The sequence below is a fragment of the Arachis ipaensis genome, chromosome B8 (assembly GCF_059453495.1).
Source record: "Arachis ipaensis isolate K30076 ecotype BB chromosome B8, ASM5945349v1, whole genome shotgun sequence".
Classification (NCBI taxonomy): Eukaryota; Viridiplantae; Streptophyta; class Magnoliopsida; order Fabales; family Fabaceae; genus Arachis; species Arachis ipaensis.
Genome location: NC_142443.1, coordinates 127086722 through 127104322, shown reverse-complemented (window position 1 = coordinate 127104322; position 17601 = coordinate 127086722). Strand labels below are relative to the sequence as shown.

At 30.0% G+C, this 17601-nt stretch overlaps 2 protein-coding genes across 3 annotated transcripts; both read left to right on the top strand.

Moving 5' to 3' along the window:
• The first annotated feature begins 2862 nt into the window (after positions 1-2862).
• LOC107613810 (MLP-like protein 43) lies at positions 2863-4967 on the top strand. The gene is made up of 2 exons (XM_016315969.3): positions 2863-3142; positions 4435-4967. The coding sequence occupies exons 1-2, from the start codon at positions 2953-2955 to the stop codon at positions 4704-4706; spliced, it is 462 nt and encodes a 153-aa protein (XP_016171455.1). The 5' UTR covers positions 2863-2952; the 3' UTR covers positions 4707-4967.
• Positions 4968-8270: 3303 nt separating this feature from the next.
• On the top strand, positions 8271-9666 carry LOC107613808 (MLP-like protein 43). 2 transcript variants are annotated; one of them, XM_016315968.3, is made up of 2 exons: positions 8271-8494; positions 9244-9666. In XM_016315968.3, the coding sequence occupies exons 1-2, from the start codon at positions 8305-8307 to the stop codon at positions 9513-9515; spliced, it is 462 nt and encodes a 153-aa protein (XP_016171454.1). In that variant the 5' UTR covers positions 8271-8304; the 3' UTR covers positions 9516-9666. The 2 variants fall into 2 exon arrangements, with proteins under 2 accessions (XP_016171454.1, XP_088353268.1); XM_088497142.1 differs by having other exon boundaries at positions 9238-9666.
• Positions 9667-17601: the final 7935 nt, after the last annotated feature.

Genomic DNA, 17601 nt, shown 5'->3' with positions numbered 1-17601 from the left:
AGTACTATATATTAAAAAAATATTTATTTATTTATATACTAACGATGTTTAATCTATTCTATATTTATTATAATTTATCAATTTTTTATAATAACTTTTAATTTATATTTAATGAAATTTAATAATTTATAATAATAAAGCACATTTAATAAACACAAAATTATTATATTTATTTTAAACATACTCATTAAAATGTCATCATATCTTCATTGTCACAATCCATTGAGAAAAGTTAAATCCATAAACTCCAATCCTTGAACTCTGTGATATGAACATTTTTATAATTATCTACAAAATAATTTCCTAATTAACAATGAAATCTTTTTGAAACATTCACTTACAAGTTCACTACCAGAAGCTTTTAAAGCATAACTAATATGTAGAACTTCATCATACACTTTCTTATATGTTTTTCAAGCATGTGGTCCAAATTATTAACAAAAACAAATAAAATATCAATTATCTTATGTTCTTACCATGATAAAATTAAATAAACTATTACTATGATGCACATTACAAAAATGATCTGCATTGTAAATTAAGTCTAATTTGATAAAATTTATCTTTTTTTTACTGAAAGAATTAAAAAATAAATAAAATAGTAACAAAATCTATCTTAAATCTTGTTGAATGTCAAATCATTAACATCTACATATAAGTTAATAAAACAGGTAAAAAAAGTCAAAGTTTGATACCTAACACGAAGAAGAGCATAAACATCCAAGCCCTAATAATCCCAATTTTGAGAGTACCACCAAAGATCGGCTATATCAGATTCATTGAATAATAATTCACTATTTCCCAAAAATAACAAACAAAAGTATTCATATAGTACAGTTCAACAATAGCAATAGATATGTGAGAGAAAAGAGAATAGTATTGGTGATATGATAAGTTCAACACAGCAATTATAAAAAAAAAAGAAAAAAAGTGTGAATGGAGTAAAAAGAGGAGCTGCCATTAAAAAAAAAAGTACAAATAGAAATATAAAAAATCAAAATAATTAAAAAGATTCACGTTATTATAACCTAATTTCATAATAGATTTAACAGTTCACCAAACTTCAACGTAAAAACAACGAACAATTGCGACGTGAAGCTATGATCTCTAATGCTTTCGGCCTTCTAATTCCTCAAGTTCTGAATCCTTGACTCCACAGCTACAAGTTGGTAATAATTTCACTCGAAAGAGTAGATTTGAGAATGATGCAGCAACAGAGACTCTGAAACTGAAAGACCTTAGCAATAGTGGATCTGAGACAATGACACAGATCTAATGTGGAGAATAGATGAAAACAAAAATAGAGATGCAGTTTGAATGTGTGTAGGATGATGGATAGCGGCTATCAGCGTTGGAAGAAAGTGAGTTCGACAGAAGAAAGTGAAAATGAATTTTGTGACAACAGGAATAAGAACAGTTTTATTTTTCTTTTTTTTTAGTCTTTTTTAATCAATTTGATTTAGAAATAGTAGAACACTTTTATCGACAATAATAATAATTACCGTTATTAATTTTAAAAAAATTAAAAGTAAAAGTAAAAAAAATAATAATATATATGATGGCAATAATAATAATAATTACCATTATAATATATATTAATAATGATAAATGTATAATAACCACAAAAACATAAGTTAAACAAAAAAATAGTAGTTATTGTACTATTGTGCTAAAATTTTGTCACTAAAAATAATTTTTGTTGTAATAATAATTTTTGCGAATATCTATGAATACAAGTTTTTTTTTGTCATCGTCCCTACTTCGGCTTCGCATATCTCATCTTATACTTTAATTAATAAAATATTTAAATATATTAAAATATTTAAAAATATAATCATTTAATTAAATAAATACTAATATAGTAATAATAAGGCTGTCTTTAATTAATATTAGCAAAATACTTACTAATGAACCAATAATGATAGATAATTAGCAGATATGTGTGACCTACACATGGATCGGAGTGGATGGTTTTATTTATTGTCTTTCTTGAATTTTTTGTGTGGCTTATTTTTTATTGTAAATTTTTTTTAACAATATTATCTATCAATAAAATTTATTATTTTTTATTATTATTATTTCAAATAATAATTGTTAAATTTTAAATTTTAGTAATATAAAATAAAATATCAATACAAAATATTGACCGATATTAATAATAGATATTAGTCTTCTAATATTTTTTTCTATCTCTCGAATGTGTTAAAAAAATTATAGAAATATCAAAATCAATCATCAATCAAACACCAATAATATGATCTATTTATAGAAATTTTGATATGCAAAATGATCATACTATTTACATTGGTAATAAAACTTTATAAGCACTATAATCAAATTTTATAAATAATGTAATCAAATTTAATTCATGATGCATATAATAAAATCAAAATACAAATAAAACTATAAAAATATGATGGTACCTATTTTGCGTTCCTAATTAGAATTTAGTGATTAACCATTGTTAGATAATTTCATTGAGTAAAATAACATATATTGACTATTTTTTGTGTTGATTAAAATTTGGTGAAAACTCAGGTGCATTCGACTTCACGTGAAGTTGATAGAATTTTCATATAACGGCTTTCCGCTATCAACTTCACGTGAAGTCGACTAAAAACTCAGGTGCAGTCGACTTCATGTGAAGTTGATAGTTGAGAACCGATAGATGATTTGACTGATTTGACTAAATTTTTATCTAACGGCTTTCCACTATCAATTTCACATGAAGTCGACTGCACCTGAGTTTCCACCTTAAAATTTTTTCTTAGCAGTGCAATAAATAGTGAGGAACAAGCTGACAATATAGTAGGTAGCTTATTTTTCTATATAAGGTCCTACAAATCTGAACTCATTGTCCAATATCTCCCATCAGATGTTCTAGCTAGCTTTATTACAATATTAGTATTATCTAGTTTCTTGCTTCATAATAATTGTTTCCTTCTTAAGACAATGGCACTGAGTGGTAAGCTTAGTATTGAAATTGTGATCCATGCACCTGCTGGAAAGTTCTTTAATCTTGTATCAAAATCTCTCCACCAAGTTCAAAATATTTGTGAAAGAGTGCATCACACCAAGCTGCATCAGGGTGAGGACTGGCACAGCATCGGCGGTTCGGTTAAACACTGGACTTATGTTATAGGTAATCAAGCTTAATTTTAAATGAATTAATTTGTAAATTAAAAGAAAGCATCTCGTCGGATTTTTATTTGCCATGATATCATTTTTTCAAAAACCTAAACTTATAGCAAAAGTCGCATAAACAATTATATTTTTAATACGTCTTTTTTTGTGTAAGAGTTATCTTTTGGGTTTACATACATTTTTTTACGAATTTTTCTCTCTTTGTTATTTATCTTAGGCTAAAATTCTTTTTATTAAAGTTCAACATGAATCAAATTTTAAATTTTTCGATTATAGAAGTTTTGATATTATGTGATAATACCACTTTTTTCAAAAATTTAATTTGAGATTTTATTAAATTTAATTAGTTTCCCTCCATTTACAACCAAAAAAAGTTCTTACTATGAAATAATCACTACAACAATATAGATTATTTTTTAGGGTTATAATGTGTAAAAAAAAATTAAAATTTGTTAAAAAAATAAATTTTGACACTATTTTAACTATGAAAATATGTTAATAAAAGTTTTGTCAAAAATAGTATTTTTAACATATAAGTGATTGTGAAAAAAAATTAAATCTTATTTTGATAAATATTGACTGTCAAAAATAATTTGTTAGAAAATTTTGAGAACATATTTTCTGTGATACTTATTAATTGTCAAAAATACTATTTATTTTGACGCTTATTGACTATAAAATATTCTCAACAAAAAATTTTAACAAAGAATGAGATGAGATTTTGAAACTAAAGAATAACTTGAGATTTTGAAGATAAAGAATGAGTAGTATAATCCTAAACTGAGAGAAGTGTGATGTCAAAATTAACAGAGCCAAAGAAGAAGAAAAATAGTGGAGTAAATTGAAAACAAACGAGTGTCAAAATTGATGAGTAATTTTCTACGGTCAAATTATTCATCAAGAAAACATAGAAAATTTGACATTTATGATATTTGTCAAAAATATGTATTAATTTTGACATTTAATTATGGTGTTAAAAAATAAAGTGTTAAAATAACTCTATTTTCTTGTAGTGAATATTAGTGAGAATTATATGAATTTTGATTAAAAATCCTATTATGAATGAGATTATTAGAAGAGAGCTATAAGTATTTTTTATAGTTCCTAAAAATATAAACAAAAGATAGATTTTGTCTCCAAGACAAAAGACAAAATTTTAAGACAACCAAAAGGACAAGCATAATTTGTATGCAATTATGTTGACTAATTGACATAATTATTCTCAGGTTTCCTTAATTGTTTTTCCCTTTTTTTTAAATTTTTTAAATTTTGATTATTGTCAAGCAACAGATGGTAAAGTAACTACATGCAAGGAGATAATTGAATCCGTTGATGAGAAGAACAAGACAATCAAATTTACTCTCTTTGATGGAGACATAAGTCAACAGTATAAAGTCTTGAAGGTCATCGCTCAAGAGATTGATAACAGCAATGGAAGTGTTTCAGCTAAATGGACAGTTGAATATGAGAAAATTAATGATAATGTCGAAGCTCCTTATGGTTACATGGAATTATTTGACAAAAATACTAAAGAGATGGATGCTCATCTTCTCAAGGCATAATAATTACTAAAAAATTAGAAACACGTTATATGCATGGTTGGAATTTAATAAGGGGTAGATTTTTGGGACTGTTTTGGAAGTGTTTATATAAATTAAATAATAAGTGTGAACTTGGGTGAACAATAGAATAAGGAAGTATGTTTCCAAATTCCAACCTTACATGTATGTTTATCCTTCGTTTGAATGGATTGAACTATTGTATGTATGTATGTATAATGTATGGTCATCATCGTTAATGATTTCTTTTGTTGGTTGTGTTTATGCCATGGATGTGTGGAAACTTGAAAGTATCTATGTATGTCTAATAAAAATTAGAATAACGATAGGTAATCAATTTTCTTGGGCAACATAAGTTAAATTTTTAAAATTATTTTGTTTATTTTAAATTAAAAATTTAAACTCTGAATTAAATTGACATATATTAACTAATTAAAATTAATTTTCTTACTTTCTCATAAACGTAAACATAATGAGAAAAACGAAAAAAAAATATTTGAATTATCAAATTATTAATAAAAGTATTTTTTTAATTTTTTAATAATAAAAATATTTTTAAAATATTTTATTAAAATTAATTTTCTAACTTTCGCTTTAACATGATGAGCAAATCGAAAAAAAAATCTGAATTATCAAATTATTGATAAAAGTAGTTTTTTAATAATAAAATTATTTTTAAAATATTTTATTAAAATTAATTTCAAAATTTCGCATAAATATAATGAGTAAATCGAACAAAATATCTGAATTATCAAATTATTGACAAAAGTACTTTTTTAATAATAAAAATATTTTTAAAATATTTAATTAAAATTAATTTTCTAACTCTCGTATAAACATAATGAATAAATCAAAAAAATATCTGAATTATCAAATTATTAATAAAAATATTTTTTAACAATAAAAATATTTTTAAAAATTTAATTTAAAATTAATTTTCTAACTTTCCTATAAAAAATATTTGAATTATCAAATTATTAATAAAATAATAATAAAAATATTTAATTAAAAATTAAGTTTCTAACTTTCTCATAAACATAATGAGTAAATAAAAAAAAAATTTAAATTATCAAATTATTGATAAAAGTATTTTTTGAATTTTTTAATAATAAATTTTTAAAATATTTAAATATAATAAAAATATCTGACTATTAAATATATATTATCAAAAAATATTATAAAAATTAATTTTTTGTGTATTTTATGTAAAAATATTAAAAAAATGATATATTTTTACTTTAAAATTTAATAACTTTAGCTAAATGAATTTAGTTTGCAATTTTTGTCGTAAATGGATAAAAATATTTTTAAGAAGTAACAAAAATCTAAAGATAGAATAATCAGTCAATACATTTTTTCCAAAAAATTTTAACATTAATTTTAATACCAGATATTTTTTGGCTTTTTTATTTAAATTAAATAATTTTAATATTTATCGAAATATATAATTGGTAGAGTATTTACTAATTTAAATACGTATTACACATTTCGGATACTATCATACAAAAATCATAAAAAAAAATCCCGTTAGGGAGCCAATGAGAAATCTTGACAATGTGTACAATGGATTCGTTATTTAGTCCAATAAAAATAAATAATAAATTCAACAACTCTCTTTCAGTTATTTCACATCAAATTTCAAATTTTAAATTCTCCAATTTCAAATTTTTAAAAAATTTAGTTAGTTATTTCAAAAAAATAACCATCTGAAATTCTAATTTACTAAAGCATTTCACTTTAATACTCTCTTCTTTTTCAACTGGCAGCCGCCCCACTCTCATCAATAATCATCCCATTTCACCGTCGCTACTTGGCTTGCCACTCGCCACTTACCCTTAGTAAAAATAACCATCCACTTAAAGATAAAAATAATCATCCGCATACCTAATGAATTGAACATCTAACATATTTTAATTATATATTACTAAATCCAATCCAATCAAAATAATCATCTATATAAAAGTTAAAATAACCATCCGCATACATACTAAAATGACCATTCTAAATTGACCATTAAAATAGAAGAAGAAGAAGATGAATAAACAGAAGAAACAACTATTGTGGTGAAACATAGTTTTGAAGGACTAGGCATGACGAAAGCGGCAATGTTGTGAAGCATATGGCTCAAATTTGAAAGAAGCTAACCATGCTTGGATCCAAAGAAGAAGAAGAGCATGGTGGTATCATCGGTGAGAAGAGACTTGAAGGAATGGGAGAAAGCGAAGCCGGTTTGGAAGAATTAAAGACGCGCGAAGAAGTGGCAGCAACGTTAGGCTGAGCATCGGAGGGCGAGACGCGTCGGGTTGACCGTGGAGGTGAGGACGGTATCGGTGGGAGGATGCGGCGGCGTCGGTATGGCCAATGAAAAATTCAGTGACATGAAGTGAGGATAGTAGAAGATGACGGTGAATTTTGAACGTATAATGAAAGTTACGGTACGTAGTGTAAATAGGTTTAAATTCTAATCCTAATTTTTTAAATTTTAAATTTTAAAATTAAATAATTAATTAATAATTTAATTATTAATTATAATTTTATATTTTTTTAATCCATTATAGACATTGTACAAAATTAGTATTGGTTCCTAATACTTTTTCTAAAAAAATAATTCGGTAACTCAGCACTCAGGATAAGTAACAATGTTTGAAAACAAATAATTCGATTGCACTTGAAATACATACAAATCACACATTTGTTTTCATAAATCGACTACTCAATTCTCGTAATATGTGTATTTAGTATTTACATATCTAGGTGTTCAGTACTTAAGAGTTGAGATACGTGTTTATTCATAATTAAGTGACTGTATCTAGAATATGTGTATGTATATCTATGTATCTCATTATTTTAGATATACGATCAAAATATAATATATAAGGAGGTTCTTGACTCAGGACTAAGGTAGATGAGATTTGGCGGGGCCAATAATTTTTTTTACTTTTATTTTAACAAAAAAATTTAATTAAAAATTAATATATATATATATATATATATATATATATATATTGAATATATTAAACACAAATATTTAAATACAAGTATCATGATATTTAAACATAAATATCTCAAAATTACGTGTGCCCTAAAAAAAATTATATTATATATAAACTATCAAAATCAATTATCAATCAAACACCAATAATGATCCATTATAGAAATACATTTTGATATGCAAAATGATCATATATATATTTACATTGATAATAAAACTTTATAAGCACTATAATCAAATTTTATAAATAATATAATCAAATTTAATTCATGATGAATATAATAAAATCAAAATACAAATAAAACTATAAAAATATGATGGTACCTATTTTGCGTTCCTAACAAAATTGATTAGAATTTAGTGATTAATCATTGTTAGATAATTTCATTGAGTAAAATAACATATATTGACTATTTTTTGTTTTGATTAAAATTTTTTATTAGCAGCGCAATAAATAGTACTATTATCTCATTGAGGAACAAGCTGACATACAATATATAGTAGGTAGCTTATTTTTCTATATAAGCTGACAATATAGTAGCTAGCTTCATTACATTATTAGTATTATCTAATTTCTTGCTTCATAATAGTTGTTTCCTTCTTAAGACAATGGCACTGAGTGGTAAGCTTAGTACTGAAATTGTGATCCATGCACCTGCTGGAAAGTTCTTTAATCTTGTGTCAAAATCTCTCCACCATGTTCAAAATATTTGTGAAAGAGTGCATCACACCAAGCTGCATCAGGGTGAGGACTGGCACAGCATCGGCGGTTCGGTTAAACACTGGACTTATGTTATAGGTAATCAAGCTTAATTTTAATTGGATTAATTTGTAAATTAAAAGAAAGCATCTCGTTAAATTTTATTTGACATGATATCATTTTTCTTAAAAAACTTAAATTTATATATAGTAAAAATTACATAAATAATTATATTTTTAATACATCTCTTCATATAAGAGATATTTTTTGAGTTTATATAAATTTTTTGTATGATTTTTTTCTCTGTTATTTATCTTACGCTAAAACTTTTTTCATTAAAATTCAACATGAATCAAATTTTAAACTTTTCGATTTTAGAAACTTTGATATTATGTCGTAATACCATTTTTCTCAAAAATTTAATTTGAGACGAAGACATATGAATCATTATATCTCTAACATTTTTTTTTCTTTAAAATTTTATTAAATTTAATTAGTTTCCCTCCATTTACAACAAAAAGTTCTTACTACGAAATAATATTAGTGAGAATTATATGAATTTTGTTTAAAAATCCTATTATGAGTGAGATTATTAGAAGAGAGCTATAAGTATATACATAAATTGACAAAATTTTTGTATTTTTTGTAGTTCCTAAAAATATAAACAAAAAATAGATTTTGTTTCCAGCAAGACAAAAGACAAAATTTTAAGACAACCAAAAGGTCTAGCATAATTTGTATGTAATTATGTTAACTAAATTGACATAATTATTCTCAGGTTTTCTTAATTTTCTTTTTTTTCTCCTTTTTTTTAATTTTTTTTAATTTTGATTATTGTCAAGCAATAGATGGTAAAGTAACGACATGCAAGGAGACAATTGAATCTGTTGATGAGAAGAACAAGACAATCAAATTTAATCTCTTTAACGGAGACATAAGTCAACAGTATAAAGTCTTGAAGCTCACCATTCAAGAGATTGATAACAGCAATGGAAGTGTTTCAGTTAAATGGACACTTGAATATGAGAAAATTAATGATAATGTCGAAGCTCCTTATGGTTACATGGAACTCTTTGACAAATCTACTAAAGAGATGGATGCTCATCTTCTCAAGGCATAATAATTACTAAAAGAAAATTAGAAACACGTTATATGCATGGTTGGAATTTAATAAGGGGTAGATTTTCGGGACTGTTTTGGAAGTAGTTAAGTTTTTATATAAATTAAATAATACGTGTGAACTTGGGTGAAGAATAGAATAAGGAAGTATGTTTTCAAAGTCCAACCTTACATGTATGTTTATCCTTCGTTTGAATGGATTGAACTATTGTATGTATGTATGTATGTATATATGTATGTATGTATGTAAAGTCATCGTTAATGATTTCTTTTGTTGGTTGCGTTTATGCCATGGATATATGGAAATTTAAAAGTATCTGTATATGTCTAATAAAAATTAGAGTCACGATGGGTAATCAATTTTTTTGGGCAATATAAGTTAAATTTTTAAAATTATTTATAAATAATGAGTATCTGTCTAACTTTCTCATAAACATAATGAGTATATCGAAAAAAAAAAAATTGAATTATCAAATTAGTAATTTAAAAAATTTTTAAATAAAAAAATATTTTTAAAATATTTAATTAAAATTAATTTTTTAACTTTCGCATAAACATAATGAGTAAATCGAAAAAACATCTGAATTATCAAATTATTGTTAAAAATATTGTTTAATAATAAAAATATTTTAAAAATATTTAATTAAAAATTAATTTTCTAACTTTCTCATAAACATAATGAGTAAATAAAAAAATCTGAATTGTCAAATTAAATAATAAAAATATTTTTAAAATATTTAATTAAAAATTTATTTTCTAACTTTCTCATAAACATAATGAGTAAATGAAAAAATCTGAATTATCAAATTATTAATAAAAGTATTCTTTTAAATTTTTTAACAATAAAAATATTTTAAAAATATTTTAAAAGAATAAAAATATCCAAATATTAAATATATATTTTTAAAAAGTATTTTAAAAATTACATTTTTATGTATTTTATGCAAAAATATTAGAAAAACTAGATATTTTTACTTTAAAATTTAATGATTCTAGGTAAATGAATTTAGTTTACAATTTTTGTCGTAAATGGGCAAAAATATTTTTAAGAAGGCACAAAAATCTAAAGATCGAATAATCAGTCAATACATTTTTTTCGAAAAATTTTAACATTAATTTTAATACCAAATATTCTTTGATTTTTTTATTTAAATTAACTAATTTTAATATTTATTGAAACATATAATTGATAGAGTATTTACTAATTTAAATACGTATTACACATTTCAGATACTGTAACACCCTATCATGCAGAGCTTTACACCTAGGATGTAAAATAGAGGTGGCGAGGTACTACGACTTCTAAAATTAAAATGCATATATATAATAGTAGAAAGAATATAATAAACTAGGAGTCTTGAAAAATGGATAAAGCAAAATCGCGAAACAAAAAGCGTAACGCTCCGGAAACCGAATAACTTGCGTGTGAAGAAAACTATAGCTATCAAACACAAGATAATAAAAGTAGGAATAGAGAACCAAGAATACAAAATAACAAGCTCCTAACTCAGCCCGCGAAGTTAAGGCTGGCCGGAGTCATATATACATTACTTCGCAGTATATATACATTACTGTACAACAAAATAATCCAGTAACCACTTCGCAGGAGTCCAGACGCCTAACGAGATGCCTCCCGACCTGCATCTGAAAAACAACAACATAGTATGGGATGAGAACCAGAGGTTCTCAGTATGGCAAAGGTGCCACACACATAATATATAAGGTCCTAGGAATGCCAGAGGCAATTCTAGAACGCCGACATTCAAATTATAGAGCTTAAAGTATTAAACAGAAGTCATAAAAGGTGGTTTTCTAAGAGTATCTAAGCTTAACTTAACTTTAAAATCTAAGTCTCATACTGCCATTCCTCCATACCTCCATCTCCGTCAGCATTTCATAGACAAATAAATAGATAAAAGCAAGCACAATAAGGTTGCAAGTACTGCAGGTAACAAATATACATTTAGCACGGCAAGTACATTTAGGCACACCCAGTTAATGCACAAACACGTAATTCAAGTAGTATGTATATGATGCATGCCTGTCCTATGGCTGATGAGGCTCATCTGTCGGTTATCCAGCCAACCCGACAAGTCCGAAAACCTTAGACTGTCCCTCGACGTGCATTCCCAAGAGTCTATGCATAGCTTTTTCTCAAATAATCAATATTGCTCAATGGGGGTTAACATTCCCGGGAATTTATAAGTGCTCGGTCACACTTACGTCGTAGGGTCAACAGAGTATCGAGCTTTCAACCTGGTACACGTGGTGGCAAGCCACGGTACTTTATCCAGAGAATCTCGTATCTCAGATCATTTAATCATTCAAGTCAAGTATCATACATGATCATTCTTTTGATTATCAAGCCAAGTAACATACATGACCATCCGTAACATTTTATAGTCAATTCATCACTTTTCAGCTTTACTTCATCTTCAAGTTATCCCAATTTCCTAACTTCATCTGAACATCAGGTCTAATACTGTTATTTATGACTAAGGAATGAGAATAGAGATTTAGAAGTTTGAAATATAGTTTAAAACTTCAAAAATCATGTTTGCTGGAACAGGGCCATGCGTGTGCGTGGGAGTGTGAAACGGCAGCTCGCGCGCGCGTCCCTTTGTCATGCGTATGCGTGGACATGCTTATTAACCCCTTACGCGGACGCATAGGACCAGTCGCGTATGCACGTCAAAATTCCATGCCACGCGTATGCGTGGGCCACACGTACGCGTGGACGTACGTTCTTCAAAAAAAAAAAAACAGGATCAACCAGAGCTGCACAATCAGGGAGAATACCACCTGCATATCAACATATTACCCTCCAAACTTTCGACGAGCATAACTTGATCGTTTTAAATCGTTTTTCTTCCATTCTTCGAACGGGATAACTTCACGAACCCAATTTTCATTTAAAATAAGTTGGAATCAATTTGGGGTTCCGAAAACTAAGTTATAGCCCGCCAAAATTCAACCCAAAATCACAATTTTGTAAACCCTTTTAAACCTTATTCTCATCCAAAGTTTCCATTTCATTCATTATCAACCTATCAATACCAACACAATTCCAGCAACAACACTCAACCATGTCTCTTTCCAAATTAACATTATAACAATCTCCATCCCATAATCAAATCACTAATTATCCAACAAATACCAACCAAACATATTCATCAACAAATTGCTAAACATTAAAACATACCTGCATTCCAACTTATCCTTTGGTCATCTAGCCTAAGTTTTCACAGAACATTATATATTAAATGCAAGAAACCTAAACCATACCTTGGCCAATTTCCACGTAACGATCAAGGCAATTTAATTAAAACCAATCACAGCCTCAAAACCTCAACTACATAGCTTCCTCCAAGTTCCAGTATTCACAATTTCAAGCTCCAATTATTTATTCACAACCTAATACACATTCATACCACATATATACCCAATTTAATTCCCAAAACACAAATTCAAAATATTTAGATAGAATTATTATATTCTCACCTTACTCAAGCTTCATATAAGCAAGAGTGAACGTTTTCCTCAAGCTAATTGGATCCTAAAACATCAAAAGTCAAAGAAACTCAACATCTCTTCCAATTTTAAAAAAATTGGGGGTAAGAAGTGGCTGGGAGTGATTAGTGGCTTACCAATAAAATTATTCAGATAGAAACATAGAGCTCGACGCGGTGGTCGCGTGGCTGCAAACGGTGCGGCGATCGGAGTTCGGACGGAGGAGTTACGGCAATTTAAATTTACCGTAAGATTTTCTTCTTTCTTCTCCCCTGCTTGCAAGCTTCAGCGTTTTGCTGAAAATGGAGAAGAGAAGGACGTGGGCTCATTTAAAAGGCTGGCCTGGTTGGACCTACGGCTCGGTTTGGGCCCAGTTCAACCGGTTTGGTTCGTTCGGTCCAATCTTGGACCGATTTTTTCGAAATTAGTGTCAAAATTTTCGTTTTAATGAGCTCTACCCTAATTTAATATAATATTTACATTTCTAATCTTCTTTATTAAAAACTAATTTATTGACTAATTATTTACTAATTTAACGAGGTTTACATCCTACCCACCTAACAAAGAATTTTGCCCTCAAAATTCAAATGCAGTTACCTAAAAAAGATGTGGGTAGTCCTTCCGCATATCCGATTCAAGTTTCCAAGTGTGTTCCTCAATACCAGCTCCACTCCAAGCTACTTTTACCAATGATATTTCTTTCCTGCGTATTCGTTTAATGCTGGTGTCATCAATTCTTACCGAAATTTTTGGAAGTGTTAGATTTTCTCTCACTTGAATTGGTTTTGGTTCCAGAACATGACTTGCGTCAGGAGTATATTTCTGAAGTTGTGAGACATGAAACACGTCGTGCAAGTTCGAAAGATATGGCGGTAAAGCGATCCTATAAGCCACCGGCCCACTTCTTTTCAAGATCTCAAACGGTCTAATATAACGGGGATTTAATTTCTTAGTATTAATATCTTTTCCCACTCCGGTGGTTGGTGTAACCTTCAGAAAGACATGCTCCCCTTATTCAAATTCCAAAAGCTTTCGCCTTTAATCAGCATAGCTCTTCTGACGGCTTTGGGCTATAAGCATTTGGCTATGAATCTTCTTTATCTGCTCAGTAGTTTCAGCTATCATCTCAGACCTTAATAAACTTCTTTTTCCAGTTTCATACCAACATAGCGAAGATTGACATTTCCTACCATACAGAGCCTCATATGGAGCCATTCCGATGCTCTCATAGTAGCTATTATTATAAGCAAACTTCACTAGTGGCATATACCGATCCCACCTCACCGGCTGGTCCAAAACACAAGCCCTTAGCCTATCCTCCAAGGTCTGGATAGTTCTCTCTGATCGACCATCTGTCTGAGTGTGATACGCAGTACTCAAACTCAACTGAGTTCCAAATGCACGCTGAAAAGCTCCCAAGAACCTTGATGTGAAACGAGGATCTCTGTCAGATATAATAGTAGAAGGCACGCTGGTACACGAAATTGTGATCGCACACTTTTCACACAACTCCGTGCAGCTAACCAACAAGTGCACTTTCGTCTAAGTAATACCTTACGTGAGTAAGGGTCGATCCCACGGAGATTGTCGGCTTGAAGCAAGCTATGGTCATCCTTGTAAATCTCAGTCAGGCGGATTCAAATGGTTATGGAATTTTGATAATTAAAATATAATTAAAACAGAAAATAAGATAGAAATACTTATGTAATTCATTTGTAGGATTTCAGATAAGCGTATGAAGATGCTTTGTTCCTTCTGAACCTCTGCTTTCCTATTGTCTTCATCCAATCATTCATACTCTTTTCCATGGCAAGCTGTATGTTGGGGGATCACTGTTGTCAATGGCTACTGTCCATCCTCTCAGTGAAAATGGTCCAAATGCGCTGTCACCGCACGACTAATCATCTATCGGTTCTCACTCATGTTGGAATAGGATCCATTGATCCTTTTGTGTCTGTCACTACGCCCAACACTCGCGAGTTTGAAGCTCGTCACAGTCATCCCATCCCAGATCCTACTCGGAATACCACAGACAAGGTTTAGACTTTCCGGATCTCAAGAATGTTGCCAATTGATTCTAGCTTATACCACGAAGACTCTGATCGTGAACCAGAATGCTAAGAGATATGCATTCAAGCTTGTTTTCATGTAGAACATAAGTGATTGTCAGGCACGCGTTCATAAGTGAAAATGGTGATGAGTGTCACATAATCATCACATTCATCATGTTGAAGTACGAATGGATATCTTAGAATAAGAATAAGCTTGAATTGAATAGAAAACAGTAGTAATTGCATTAATTCATGAAGAACAGCAGAGCTCCACACCTTAATCTTTGGGGTGTAGAAACTCCACCGTTGAAAATACATAAGTAAAAATAGGGTAGACATGGCCGAGTGGCCAGCCTCCCATGGAGGTCTCAGAACATAGAAGTTACATAATGTGTTCCCGAGATGAAAATACAATAGTAAAATATCCTATTTATAATGAACTAGTAGCCTAGGGTTTACAGAAATGAGTAAATGATGCAGAAATCCACTTCCGGGGCCCACTTGGTGTGTGCTTGGGCTGAGCATTGAAGCTTTTTCGTGATTGGGCTGTTCCTGGAGTTAAACGCCAGCTTTTATGCCAGTTTGGGCGTTTAACTCCAATTCTAGTGCCAGTTTGGGTGTTTTACACCAGAAGTTTTTGGCTGACTTTGAATGCCATTTTGGGCCATCAAATCTCGAGAAAAGTATGGACTATTATATATTTCTAGAAAGCCCAAGATGTCTACTTTCCAACGCAATTAAGATCACACAAATTGGGTATCTGTAGCTCCAGAAAATCCACTTTGAGTGCAGGGAGGTCAGAATCCAACAGCATCTGCAGTCCTTTTTCAGCCTCTGAATCAGATTTTTGCTCAGGTCCCTCAATTTCAGCCAGAAAATACCTGAAATCACAGAAAAACACACAAACTCATAGTAAAGTCTAGAAATGTGATTTTTATTTAAAAACTAATAAAAATATAATAAAAATTAACTAATTCATATTAAAAACTACCTAAAAATAATGCCAAAAAGCGTATAAATTATCCGCTCATCACAACACCAAACTTAAATTGTTGCTTGTCCCCAAGCAACTAAAAACAAAGTAGGATAAAAAGAAGAGAATATACAATAAATTCCAAAAACATCTATGAAGATCAGTTTTAATTAGATGAGCAGGGCTCTTAGCTTTTTGCTTCTGAACAGTTTTGGCATCTCACTTTATCCTTTGAAGTTCAGAATGATTGGCATCTATAGAAACTCAGAATTCAGATAGTGTTATTGATTCTCCTAGTTCAGTATGTTGATTCTTGAACACAGTTACTTTATGAGTCTTGGCCGTGACCCTATGCATTTGGTCTTCTCTAATTTCATGAAGGAGGATAGAATGCTCTTGGTGTTCCACCCTTAGTTGTCCCATGTTGGAACTTAATTCTCCTAGGGAGGTGTTTAATTTGCTCCCAATAATTTTGTGGAGGGAAGTGCATCCCTTGAGGCATCTCAGGAATTTCATGATGAGGAATTTCCTCATGCTCTTGTTGAGGTCCATGAGTGGGCTCTCTTGCTTGCTCCATCCTTTTCTTAGTGATGGGCTTGTCCTCATCAATGAGGATGTCTTCCTCTATGTCAATTCCAGCTAAATTGCAGAGGTGACAAATGAGATGAGGGAAGGCTAACCTTGCCAAAGTAGAGGACTTGTCTGCCACCTTGTAGAGTTCTAGGGATATAACCTCATGAACTTCTACTTCCTCTCCATTCATGATGCTATGGATCATGATAGCCTGGTCTATAGTAACTTCAGACCGGTTGCTAGTGGGAATGATTGAGCGTTGGATGAACTCTAACCATCCCCTAGCCACTGGCTTGAGGTCAAGCCTTCTTAGTTGAACCGGCTTTCCTCTTGAATCTCTCTTCCATTGAGCGCCTTCCTCACATATGTCCATGAGGACTTGGTCCAACCTTTGATCAAAGTTGACCCTTCTAGTGTAGGGGCGTGCATCTCCTTGCATCATTGGCAAGTTGAATACCAACCTTACATTCTCCGGACTGAAATCTAAGTATTTCTCCCGAACCATTGTAAGCCAATTCTTTGGATTAAGGTTCACACTTTGATCATGGTTCTTGGTGATCCATGCATTAGCATAGAACTCTTGAACCATTAAGATCCCGACTTGTTGAATGGGGTTGGTGAGAACTTCCCAACCTCTTCTTCGAATCTCATGTTGGATCTCCGGATATTCACTCTTTTTTAGCTTAAAGGGGACCTCAGGGATCACCTTCTTCTTGGCCACAACTTCATAGAAGTGGTCTTGATGTACCTTTGAGATGAATCTCTCCATCTCTCATGACTCAGAGGTGGAAGCTTTTTCCTTCCTTTTCCTCTTTCTAGAGGTTTCTCTGGCCTTAGGTGCCATAAATGGTTATGAAAAAATAAAAAGTAACGCTTTTACCACACCAAACTTAGAAGGTTTGCTCATCCTTGAGCAAAACAAGAAAGAAGAGAGTAGAAGAAGAAGAAAAATGGAGGAGATGGAGAGGTGTGGGTGGTTT

Bases quoted from the DNA above. Each gene is read 5' to 3' on its own strand.
- LOC107613810 (XM_016315969.3), top strand. From the start codon at position 2,953: ATGGCACTGAGTGGTAAGCTTAGTATTGAAATTGTGATCCATGCACCT. The intron at 3,143-4,434 runs GTAATCAAGCTT...GTCAAGCAACAG, and splicing joins ACACTGGACTTATGTTATAG to ATGGTAAAGTAACTACATGC.
- LOC107613808 (XM_088497142.1), top strand. From the start codon at position 8,305: ATGGCACTGAGTGGTAAGCTTAGTACTGAAATTGTGATCCATGCACCT. The intron at 8,495-9,237 runs GTAATCAAGCTT...ATTATTGTCAAG, and splicing joins ACACTGGACTTATGTTATAG to CAATAGATGGTAAAGTAACG.